Source organism: Salvelinus namaycush, chromosome 36, assembly GCF_016432855.1.
Source record: "Salvelinus namaycush isolate Seneca chromosome 36, SaNama_1.0, whole genome shotgun sequence".
Taxonomy (NCBI): domain Eukaryota; kingdom Metazoa; phylum Chordata; class Actinopteri; order Salmoniformes; family Salmonidae; genus Salvelinus; species Salvelinus namaycush.
Genome location: NC_052342.1, coordinates 10,021,522 through 10,034,518, shown reverse-complemented (window position 1 = coordinate 10,034,518; position 12,997 = coordinate 10,021,522). Strand labels below are relative to the sequence as shown.

At 41.5% G+C, this 12,997-nt stretch overlaps 1 protein-coding gene across 1 annotated transcript; it reads right to left on the bottom strand.

Annotated features, from left to right (window-relative positions):
• Nucleotides 1–2,346: 2,346 nt before the first annotated feature.
• Nucleotides 2,347–8,755, bottom strand: LOC120030230 (5-hydroxytryptamine receptor 3C-like). Its single transcript, XM_038975575.1, has 6 exons — nucleotides 8,641–8,755; nucleotides 8,379–8,536; nucleotides 8,058–8,268; nucleotides 5,086–5,244; nucleotides 4,756–4,927; nucleotides 2,347–2,362 (listed from the first exon to the last, which is right to left on the bottom strand). The coding sequence occupies exons 1-6, from the start codon at nucleotides 8,753–8,755 to the stop codon at nucleotides 2,347–2,349; spliced, it is 831 nt and encodes a 276-aa protein (XP_038831503.1).
• Nucleotides 8,756–12,997: the final 4,242 nt, after the last annotated feature.

Here is a 12,997-nt window from a genome sequence, read left to right as displayed (position 1 = left end):
TAAGCGTCCGGATTAGTGTTCCCCTCCTTGAAAACGGCAGCTGTAGCCTTTATCTCAGTGTGGATGCTACCTATAATCCATGGCTTCTTGGATATGGATATGGATATGTACGTACGGTCACTGTGGGGACGTTGTCGATTCACTTATTAATGAAGCCGGTGACTGATGTGGTAAACTCGTCAATGCCATTGGATGAATCCCTGAACATATTCCAGTCTGTGCTAGTGTAACAGTCCTGTAGTTTAGCATCTGCTTCAGACCACTTCCGTATTGAGCTCATGATTGAGTATGAACTGTATGAACAATAAAGTCATCGCTATCATATCAAACTCATTGCTATCATAAGTAAACTGAAACAAATTAACAATAGCCGAATGAGGATTACATTCAAATGCAAAACAAAATCATACAGTATTTTATATGAACTCCCATGATAGATAGGATTTACCATGTAAGATATTTGATTTCTAAAAATCATATGGATATTAACTCTATCAGCGAAAATATAGCATAACATGTCCTTCAGACATATCACTGGCTCTACTTACAAAAAGTCAAAAGTACGACAATAGTTCATAAAAAAAAATCTGACCTTGAATTGCAGCCCTGTTTCTTGGTAAACATATAGACGCATCAGAAAAGACAACGTAGTCTCAGAGCATTTCGTATTATTCTGTACGTAAATCTGTGACACTCCATTTAGTGTGATATGTTAAGTTTCGTACGATCTGTATTAATTTGTGGATGTCCATCAGTTCACACATATGCTGAGCACTTGTTGGCTGCTTTTCCTTCACTGCTTTTCCTTCGTCCAACTCATCCCAAACCATCTCAATTGGGTTGAGGTCGGGGGACTGTGGAGGCCAGGTCATCTGATGCAGCACTCCATCACTCTCCTTCTTGGTAAAATAGCCCTTACACAGCCTGGAGGTGTGTTGGGTCATTGTCCTGTTGAAAAACAAATGATAGTCCCACTAAGCCCAAACCAGATTGGATGGCGTATCACTGCAGAATGTGGTGGTAGCCATGCTGGTTAAATGTGCCTTGAATTCTAAATAAATCACAGTGTCACTAGCAAAGCACCCCCACACCATAACACCTCCTCCTCCATGCCTCACGGTGGGAAATACACATGCGGAGATCATCCGCTCACCCACACTGCGTCTCACAAAGAAACAACAGTTAGAACCAAAAATCTCCAATTTGGACTCCAGACCAAAGGACAAATTTCCACCGATCTAATGTCCATTGTTCGTGTTTTGTGGCCCGAGCAAGTCTCTTCTTCTTAATGGTGTCCTTTAGTGGTTTCTTTGCATTCATTCGACCATGAAGGCCTGATTCACACAGTCTCCTCTGAATAGTTGATGTTGAGATGTGTCTGTTACTTGAACTTTGTAAAGCATTTATTTGGGCTGCAATTTCTGAGGCTGGTAACTCTAATGAACGTATCCTCTGCAGCAGAGGTAACTCTGGGTCTCCCATTCCTGTGGCAGTCCTCATGAGAGCCAGTTCCATCATAGCGCTTGATGGTTTTTGCGACTGCACTTGAAGAAACTTTCAAAGTTCTTGAAATGTTCTGTATTGACTGACCTTCATGTCTTAAAGTAATGATGGACTGTTGTTTCTCTTTGTTTATTTGAGCTGTTCTTGCCATAATATGGACTTAGTCTTTTACTTAATAGGGATATCTTCTGTATATCCCCCTACCTTGTCACAACACAACTGATTGGCTCAAACTCCACAAATTAACTTTTAACAAGGCACACCTGTTAATTGAAATGCATTCCAGGTGACTACCTCATGAAGCTGGTTGAGAGAATTCCAAGAGTTTGCAAAGCTCTCATCAAGGTAAAGGGTGGCTATTTGAAGAATCTCAAATCTAAAATATATGTTGATTTGTTTAACAATTTGTTGGTTACTACATGATTCAATATGTGCTATTCTACAATCAAGAAAAATTAGTAGGTGTTCTAAAACTTTTGACTGGTAGTGTATATGTTACGAATTCCAATTTGTTGTGGCTAACATTAGCTAGCACTAGGGGTTAAGGTTAGGAGTTAGGTCAAAGCATTATGGTTAGGGGAAGGGTTAGCTAAAAGGGTCAAGGTTATGGTTAGGGGAAGGGTTAGCTAACATGCTAAGTAGTTGCAAAGTGGCAAAAATACTAAAGTTGTCCGTGATGAGATTTGAATACGCAATCTTTGGGTTACTAGACATTTGCGTTATACACTTACCCATCCACCCTGACCAATCGCACTCCTGTCATTTTTTGCCTTAAATAACCTTATATCTTATGTAACCATACCAATCGTAAAATATTATACTAATTTGAGTACCATGTTATCTCTAGTCTGAGACCAGCCTGGAAGAGATCAGGGAAGGTCATCATCAGGTCAACACCTGTGTCCTCAGCACTGCAGAAGGAGAAAGAAACACTAAGCCTCCTTCAACGGTAAGAGAGGGACAACTTTTAGTACTGGGAAAAAGATGTGTCTTACTAGTGCTCATGGAGGTTGTGTATGAAGCGTAGCAAACCCAACATGTTCTCAGGGTAGGGCTTCTTTTTGTTATCAAGTTTCTGGATCAGTTCAGATGCCAGCAGCGAACACAAAACAAAATCTGTAAATTGCGTACCTCTCAGTATTAAAGCCTTCTACACACTCTTCCAGGGGATATCCCACTCTATTGTGTTAGTGTTTCCATATACTGTACAGATTTAAATATACACTGGGTGGTTCGGGCCCTGAATGCTGATTGGCTGACAGCTGTGGTATATCAGACCGTATACCATGGGTATGACAAACCATTTCTTGTTACTGCTCTAATTACATTAGTAACCAGTTTATAATAGCAATAAGGCATCGCGCCTAAGAACAGCCCTTAGCCGTGGTATATTGGCCATATAACACACCCCCTTGTGCATTATTGCTTAAATATACACTGAGTGTACACATTAGGAGCACCTTCCTAATATTGAGTTGCACCCCCTTTTGCCCCCAGAACTGCCTCAATTCGTCAGGTCATAGATTCTACAAGGTGTCGAAAGCGTTCCACAGGAATACTGGCCCATGTTGACTCCAATGCTTCCCACAGTAGTGTCAAGATGGCTGAATAACCTTTAAGTGGTGGACCATTCTTGGAACACACAGGAAACTGTTGAGTGTGAAAAACCCAGCAGCGTTGCAGTTCTTGACACACTCAAACCGGTGTGCCTGGCACCTACTACCATACCCCGTTTTAAAGCCCCTTAAATCTTGTATCTTGCCCATTCACCCTCTGAATGGCACACATACACAATCCATGTCTTAATTGTCTCAAGGCTTAAAAATCCTTCTTTAAACTGTCTTCTCCCCTTCATCAACACTGATTGAAGGGGATTGACATCAATAAGGGATCGTAGCTTTCACCTGGTCAGTCTGTCATGGAAAGAGCAGCTGTTCCTAATGTTTTGTACACTCAGTGTACATGTTAAGGTAAGCGATAAAAAATGACATCTGTCTCACCTTTGATCTCCACTGATAGAAGGCTCTCTCCATAGCACATTGCTCCAGAGCTTGTATGCTGCAGTTGCTTGACTGGTTCCCCTACTGACGTCAAATTCCATTGTTTCACAACGCCAAACATCCAGAACTTTCAAAAGCACTTCACAAACTGTTTGTTTAAAATTAATATTGGTACTTTTTTTTTGCGATAATATGTTCATAAATAGACTGAAAAACAATACTATGGTACCAAGTGAAGGGTTTCCTTCTCCATGACCCCTTGTTTCATATACACCCTTTAACACCACTGATGAGTTTGTGGTTTGAACTCAAACAAATGCTTACACACCGAGACACACACGCACATTATAATAATGTTGCATCTATTATAAAGCATGTAAAGATACACATTCTATCAAATCTTTAAAGAAAATGTGTATTTTACGAAAGGATAAAAGGAACATTGAATTTTTTTATAGTGTTCTGAATATTTATTCATAAACAGAAGAATGTGCTTTAAAAAATTGTATTACAGAGAAGTTTACTAACCCATAGATTGCAGACAAAATGTCCTAAATGTAGAATAAAGGTTGTTTTCTTTATATCATGGGAAAAAGTATATGTTAAGTACTACTTTGGTTTTGGGGGGATTTATTTTGTTATGAAGGACAGTAAACACATGAGCAAAGCAAACTAGCAGTTTATTTACTATCCGTAAACTCAACCACAAAGTAATATCATGAAGGACAACTCTACAGATACAGACACCATGTACAACCAATTTGAAAGAAGAAGAAGATCACACGGGTCATGTAACTTAAAAATGTAAGGTCAAACACAAGGTATGTGAGTATAGCTAAATATATATTCTAGAATATAGGCAGATAGCCTATATTTTGCCTTCACCTCACTTGCTCACATTGTATATAGACTTATTTTTCTACTGTATTATTGACTGTATGTTAGTTTTACTCCATGTGTAACTCTGTGTTGTTGTATGTGTCGAACTGCTTTGCTTTATCTTGGCCAGGTCGCAATTGTAAATGAGAACTTGTTCTCAACTTGCCTACCTGGTTAAATAAAGGTGAAATAAATAAAAACACAAGGGGCCTAGAGCGCCAAGACATACGTACTGTATGATCTACACACACCTTATAAAGTGCAAAACTAATGAAGCCACTGATGATAAGTGAATACCAGAAAACCAATGGTGGTGATGAGATAAAGGCAAAAGTAAGCCTGGTCAATTTGTCGGCCCACTCTCTCCCAGTACCCAGGCTTTTTCTTGTCACATCTCACGCTAGCAAAAAACCATTTCTGCCGTATGTTCCGCACCTCTAGGATCCGCTGCAGTAGGCGGGGGTTGCTCAGCCAGTCTCCATTTAGTTCCTTGTTTGGAATGTCCTCAACCTTCACCAGGCTGATCTCAGCATCTCTCTGAGACTCTAGGAAGAAAATTGGAGGTTTTGTAGCAAGTATTAGACACATAAGGAAAGATCTTGAGTATCATGAACAATCCCCTTCCTCCCCTCCTAGAATCAACGTGGCGTTTACCCAAGAATGAACACTCTTATGAGGATGACAAAAGAACGAGAGATTTCACCTCTTTGGCAGTCGGTCTCTTCCGGAGTCTCCCCAAAGGTCTTAGAAGAGGTCTGGATGTCGTGATCAACCCTGCTGTCCATATCAATCAGGAAGCTCACCAGCATGGTCTCCAGGAGACTGAGGCCCGTGAGGGCAAAGATTACGATGCAGTAAAGAGCTGGAGATGGAGGACAAATGATGTGAAGAGGAGATGAAGACTTCACATTGTACATTTCCTATCCTTAATAACAAAAGTGCATGTTTAATGTGGGCTTGTGTTTAACAGTGTTACATGATACTGTGCACAGCGGGCTTATGTTATCATAAACTGATAGAGATGTGTTCCTATAATCACGTAACTGCTTGACATGTTCTTTTTATCAACCAAATGTCAACTGTGGCCCCAGATGACCAGACTTGACCATTTACGGTACAAAATAACATGAAGTGCTAACAGCTTAGCCATAATCAAAAAGTTAATTAGAAAACATTAGCCTTGCAAAACTGTTTTAGCTTAGCTAGCATCTATTTGTCACTGTCCACTATTGTGCTATCACAGACTGGAACATGATCCGGGATTCTTCCGATGGCATTGAGGAGTACACCACATCAGTCACTGGCTTTATCAATAAGTGCATCAAGGACATTGTTCCCACAGTGACTGTAGAGACATACCCCAACCAGAAGCCATGGATTACAGGCAACATTCGCACTGAGCTAAAGGGTAGAGCTGCCGCTTTCAAGGTGCGGGACTCTAACCCGGAAGCTTATAAGAAATCCTGCTATGCCCTCCGACGAACCATCAAACAGGCAAAGCGTCAATACAGGGCTAAGACTGAATCGTACTACACCGGCTCCGACGCTCGTCTTATGTGGCAGGGCTTGCAAACTATTACAGACTACAAAGGGAAGCACAGCCGCGAGCTGCCCAGTGACACAAGCCTACCAGACGAGCTAAATCACTTCTATGCTCGCTTCGAGGCAAGCAACACTGGGGCATGCATGAGAGCATCAGCTGTTCCGGATGACTGTGTGATCACGCTCTCCGTAGCCGACGTGAGTAAGACCTTTAAACAGGTCAACATTCACAAGGCCGCAGGGCCAGACGGATTACAGGGACGTATGCTCCGGGCTGTGCTGACCAACTGGCAAGTGTCTTCACTGACATTTTCAACATGTCCCTGATTGAGTCTGTAATACCAACATGTTTCACGCAGACCACCATAGTCCCTGTGCCCAAGAACATGAAGGCAACCTGATTAAATGATTACAGACCCGTAGCACTCACGTCCATAGCTATGAAGTGCTTTGATAGGCTGGTAATGGCTCACATCAACACCATTATCCCAGAAACCCTAGACCCACTCCAATTTGCATACCGCCCAAACAGATTATGCAATCTCTATTGCACTCCACACTGCCCTGTCCCACCTGGAGAAAAAAGGAACACCTATGTGAGAATGCTATTCATTGACTACAGCTCAGTGTTCAACACCATAGTACCCTCAAAGCTCATCACTAAGCTAAGGACCCTGGGACTAAACACTTCACTCTGCAACTGGATCCTGGACTTCCTGACGGGACGCCCCCAGGTGGTGAGGGTAGGTAGCAACACATCTCCCGCGCTGATCCTCAACACTGGAACCCCCAGGGGTGCGTGCTCAGTCCCCTCCTGTACTCCATGTTCACCCACGACTGCATGGCCAGACACGACTCCAACACCATCATTAAGTTTGCAGACGACACAACAGTGGTAGGCCTGATCACCGACAACGACGAGACAGCCTATAGGGAGAAGGTCAGAGACCTGGCCGGATGGTGCCAGAATAACCTATCCCTCAACGTAACCAAGACTAAGGAGATGATTGTGGACTACAGGAAAAGGAGGACCGAGCACGCCCCCATTTCATTGATGGGGCTGTAATGGAGCAGGTTGAGAGCTTCAAGTTCCTTGGTGTCCACATCACCAACAAACTAGAACGGTCCAAACACACCAAGACAGTCGTGAATAGGGTACGACAAAGCCTATTCCCCCTCAGAAAACTAAAAAGATTTGGCATGGGTCCTCAGATCCTCAAAAGGTTCTACAGCTGCAACATCAAGAGCATCTTGACTGGTTGCATCACTGCCTGGTACAGCAATTGCTCTGCCTCCGACCGCAAGGCACTACAGAGGGTAGTGCATACGGCCCAGTACATCACTGGGGATAAGCTTCCTGCCATCCTGGACCTCTACACCAGGCGGTGTCAGAGGAAGACCCTAAAAATTGTCAAAGACCCCAGCCACCCCAGTCATAGACTGTTCTCGCTACTACCGCATGGCAAGCGGTACCGGAGTGCCAAGTCTAGGACAAAAAGGCTTCTCAACAGTTTTTACCCCCAAGCCATAAGACTCCTGAACAGGTAATCAAATGGTTACCCGGACTATTTGCATTGTGTGCCCCCCCCCCCCCCCCCCCCCCCCCCTCTTTTACGCTGCTGCTACTCTGTTTATCATATATGCATAGTCACTTTAACTATACATTCATGTACATACTACCTCAATTGGCCAGACCAACCAGTGCCCCCGCACATTGGCTAACCGAGTCATCTGCAATGTGTCCCGCCACCCACCACCCACCAACCCCTCTTTTACGCTACTGCTACTCTCTGTTTATCATATATGCATAGTCACTTTAACTATATCTACATGTACATACTACCTCAGTCAGCCCGACTAACCGGTGTCTGTATGTAGCCTCGCTACTTTTATAGCCTCACTACTGTATATAGCCTTGCTACTGTCTTTTTACTGTTGTTTTTAGTTCTTTACTTACCTATTGTTCACATAATACCTTTTTTGCGCTGTTGGTTAGAGCCTGTAAGTAAGCATTTCCCTGTAAGGTCTACATCTGTTGTATTCGCGCACGTGACAAATAAACTTTGATTTGATTTGGAGAGGTAGATATGGATTGAGATTTGACATGGTATGATTGGTAGTTAATATTATTACCTATGAGTGGCAGGTCATCTGCTGTGGAAGGCAGGATGTCATTGAGAATCAGCAGTAAGACAGAGATGGACAAGAGTATGGTCACTTTGTAGCCCAGCTTTTCCCCCTTGGCCTCATCAATGAAAAAGGAGGCCAAGTCCAGGATGAGGAAAAATAAGAGTGGTAGTAGGAGGTTGATCACATATAAAAGGGGTCTTCTTCGTATGCTGATCTGTGAGGGAAATAGTAACTTACTGGACTTAACATTGTTTTTTGAGAATGATCAAATACCATGAGAGAACACATTCCTGTTCAAGTTCTTGCTCTCTCTGATTTGCATACCTTGTAGACCAGCTTGTCCCAAACAATGTTGTTGTCGTAGATGAGCTTTTCCATGGACAACCTAATGCCCAGGAAGTCCCATTCCCCCAATGTAACCATGACCTTCTCGGAAAATTGGCTCATGATAATGCTGTTGGAGAAGGGCCCCAACTTTATACCTATCAGTAAAAAGATTAAAGAAAATCTATTATACCTCGTGTGTGTGTGTGTGTGTGTGTGTGTGTGTGTGTGTGTGTGTGTGTGTGTGTGTGTGTGTGTGTACCTTTAAGCATAAAGGAAATAAAGGTAATGCTGCAGTTCTGGGTGTCAAAGGGGAACTTAAAAAGATTCATCTTGCAGGTGGTGGTCAACCGGCGGCTTTCTGTCACATAGGCCATGCCAGAGTGGGCCACCTCTGTGTAGGGGCTCAATGTGATACTGCCTGTATCAGAAATGCTGAGGGTGCAGACAACAGTGTATCAGTATTCAGCTACAGTTAGAGTTGACCTATTTTAAAGAGACATACTGTCATTAAATAATGATTTCTTTGCTAACATTACATCATGGAGCAACAGATTTAGTTTAACTTCACTTGGCATTAGATATCAGACTGCAGGTCAGGCCCATTGTGTTTTTCATTAAAAGCAAACAAGGCGTCGCTCTCCCTAGCTGAGTAAACCCAACTCTGTCCATATGCAGTATACATCTCTATGGAGTTGAGTTGCGATGGGTGTCGGCGGAGTGTACCACCGGCTATATTGAGTTGCTATCAGTCGATACTGTGGTCCTTTCTTTGTTTGCTGAAATCCATACTTTTTAATATAACTCATCAAATACAATCATCTTTCTCCTTTCTGTTGCTCTAAGATGGCAACTCAGTGCAAATGCCCATGTGCAATCAATTGAATCTCAGCCTACGATTAAAGTTTAATGAAAAATGATGGATTTCAGCAAACAAAGAAAGGACCACAGTTACACAGGACAAACATAGGTACACAGTAAGGGTTTAACAATTGACATTTTTACAAGTATCGTCTGATAGCGACTCGATGTAGTCATAGGACACTCCAGATATGTATGGACTGAAATGACAATGAGACATATTTACTGTTTTTAAGATGCTTATGAAGAGAGCAGATTCCAGTAGGAAACACATCCGTTCTAATTACTAGGAGTGAAAACAGCCTTTTCATAAAAGTACCTGTAATCTATGGTATATATTGTCCCTGAAACAGTGTGATGGGGTTCAGAAAAATGGGGTTCTCACACCCAATGCTAATGTTGTTTTGGATGTTTTGGATGTGTTATTGAACCTCTTGTCAAACATGCACCATCATCGACATCGACATTCACTAGAGTACTCTACACTTCGATTACTTTTTACATCATGGCATTGTAAGCATGTGCAAATGATTTCAATAATTTCAACATCCCTATGATGAATGGTACTCACTCCTCTAAGATCATTACATCTGGTATCCACAGCATGTCTCTGGGAACTGCTACGCTCTCAATCCTACACCAGTCATTGGGTTCCCACGATATCAGTTCATTCTCCCAGCCCTGTAAAAAGACATGGGAGTGAAGAGGCTCATGGGTGAATAAAACCACAATCTATTTTTGAGTCATTACAGACCAAGGTCAAAACTAAACCTATGTGTTTTTATTAAAACATGATATAACACTGCAGTGAATGGATGGTGTTATTGGTCAAGAGTGTAATTGAGTCATGAGGAACCAATGACATTCATATCGATGATGAATGGTTCTTGTGTCTGATTAGGCAGGTTGAGTATTCACTATCAAATATGAGGAGAGCAAGAGGTCAAATGAGATGAAGACATTCACAGCCTTTTAGAGATGGATTGACGTTATATCAATATAATCTATAGTTACTGGGCAATTCCATGGAAAGGAATTACGCTGAGGCTCATATTTTCCGCTTTAAAATCTATTCCAAACAAAAACCAATGATCGCAAAGTTAAACAAACCATACAACTCTATGTTAAAAGTAGTTCTTGTGCAATCCCCCCCCAAAAAATAAAAATAATAATAATCGAATGTGTCATCCAGACAGACACTCAAAGTAGATCGCTGTCCATGGTGCTGAAGTTGAAACATGTCTATGCAGCTGTATGCCTATCGAATCGATGATAGGCTTTCTATGGTGCCAGGGCTTTGCTTTAGCTAATGGATAAATGTTGATTAGTAGGTCTGTTTGGTCGCAATTTTCTCAGGTTAAGCCTAACATTTCAAGAAGCTATACACTGTGTCACAATGTTGCATTTTTAGACCGCTGGCTGATGGCAATAATGGATTTACTTTTTGAGTAATTAAAGTTGGGAATTCAAACATTGCAGATTATTATTATTTTGTATCGAACATTAATTTGACAATCAGCTACCAATGGATTTGGTAGCTGTCCTGTATAGGCTATCTGAACCTGCATTACATGAGCCGTCCTCGCGCTTTCTCCCAGCTTGGATAAAAAGTTGTTGTTTGTAAAAACCAGTCTATTAATGCCAAATAATATAGTCAGTCCACCCTCAAAACACTAGCTTACTAGAGATTGTTTCATTATGCAGTGTACTATCAATAGCTACAGTATATACTGTCTTTTGCTGCTATTTAGGTGCTATTTATACATTTTTTTCCTGAAATCCTCCTTTTTTTGTGTGCAAATTTGTGTCCACGGCTTGTAGGGTCTGAGTTGCGGGCCAGCCTGTTTTCTATACTGTGTATTGCCAACCCATACAGTCTTTCCTTAGACATTTTGCATTGTATGTCCGTTGCACTGCAAACAATTGAAATATAGTCTTGATTCTTGAATGATGCATGCCAAGATATAGCAGAGACAAGAGACTGTTAATATTGCAACCACACAACTCAAACACCTGTTTAAAAAAAAACATGATTAAATGTACTTACCATTGAGATCATCACATGGGAGGTGAAGGTTTGGGACTTCTCATTCTGCAAACAATCCGAAATGAAAGGATGTCACAGAGACAACACTGGATGGAGTGTGTGGTAGTGCATGCAGTACATATTGTGTATTTACTTACACAGATATCATTCAGTGCACTGTATTACAAAGTGCTGAAATCAGTTTAGTACTAGTCACTTTAACATACAGGACAACCAGTTAAATGTAACTAAATGTAATCAAAAATGTAATCCATGGAATCCCCAAAAGTAATAATTTATCATGAGAGAGCTATAAACAATAACTAGTAATGCTGCATACTCGAAGAAAGGTTACAATCTCACCTTTCTGGTAAAAATAGTTATACATTGCTGAGGTGTAGCCACTTTTGAGGACACAAGCTCAAGTACACAGTACAAATATGATAAAAATTTGAAATATTTTATATGATGTATTTCCTATTCAACAAAACTGTATGAATAAGGCTCAAAATGACATATGCTTTCTAAATATAGTGTGATAAAATTACAAAAGGGCTAACTATAAGATTTCACCTTCCTTATAACTGTAAAATACATATTTGTATATTTAGTGTTAGAGAAAATGTGCATATTTTCTAAAGGTCTCTTGATCAAAACGTTTGCCCCCATCGCTGTGAATGTCTCACAGAGCTCTATCTTGGCTTCCTGAACTCATTAGGAACTCGCCTTTCATCTCAAATATATTGTCCATGACAAGCAGAAAGTGTTTTTTGTTTAAAATCTGTGAATTGTTTTAAATGAATGACTATAAATTGATCACCAAATGTGCTACAGTGATGAAACCACTCTCTTCTGCTGCGCTATGATGTAAGGATTGCAGGCATGTGCTTTGTCAGTGGCTGTGACACGAGGTTCGGCTAGGAGTTGATGGACAGTCGGAAGAGCGAATGAAATGGTAGGAGGGACATCCCAGCTTCAAGTGGTTTCAGATTTCACATCCTACTTCACACAGGCAAAAATTATATAGATCCAGGGCTCCCGCTCAATGCAAGCCATTTTCGGTCTACGTTGTCCACAGATCGATTTATAAGCAAAAATGTCGGTCTGAACTGGTACCAGAACCATGCAGGTCCCCTAAACAGGGGACTTTAGATGTTTATTAACATACAGGACAAAGGATGCAGGAATGTATCAGTCAGTGATCAATCCACAAGGAATATCAAACAACAGACAGTATTGAAAGTTCGATCTGAATCTGTAAACTACAGCGAGCTAAAAACACTTACCACATCCAAAATACCATATAGATAAGTGTCCACCATAACCGGCGTAGGTGTTGTCCAGTTCCACACCGGCCGCACATTTGATAAACTCTCACTTTTCTGTGACAGACCCAGGTGATCTAGAAGACGATGATAGGAACAATTGCTCATACTTGAGACGCCACCTGCTAAGGAGATGAGGTCCCATATTAGACATTATGCTGGTACCATAATAATGGCAAACAGGACAGGTTAACTTCCTCTCATCAACCAAGTGTAGACTGTGCAACTCACGACTGTGCAAGGCATTAGCTCTGGGAGCTAATGTATGTCTACAGGTCTCAAGCAAGGTTACTCATCATGCGGAAAATGGCTAATTGAACCACCTTGAGAACTCACCCATCAGAGCCAGTGAATACAGAAGCCACAGAGCGATCATCATTGCTGTGTGTGCAGGCTCACAGAGTGGT

What these genes read in the sequence shown, in the direction of transcription:
- LOC120030230 (XM_038975575.1), bottom strand. Translation starts at nt 8,755, where the DNA reads ATGGCCTATGTGACAGAAAGCCGCCGGTTGACCACCACCTGCAAGATG. An exon ending in GGGACAAGCTGGTCTACAAG is followed by an intron (nt 8,269 to 8,378) that starts GTATGCAAATCA and finishes TTTCCCTCACAG; the next exon opens with ATCAGCATACGAAGAAGACC. An exon ending in AGAGACCGACTGCCAAAGAG is followed by an intron (nt 4,928 to 5,085) that starts GTGAAATCTCTC and finishes TTTTCTTCCTAG; the next exon opens with AGTCTCAGAGAGATGCTGAG.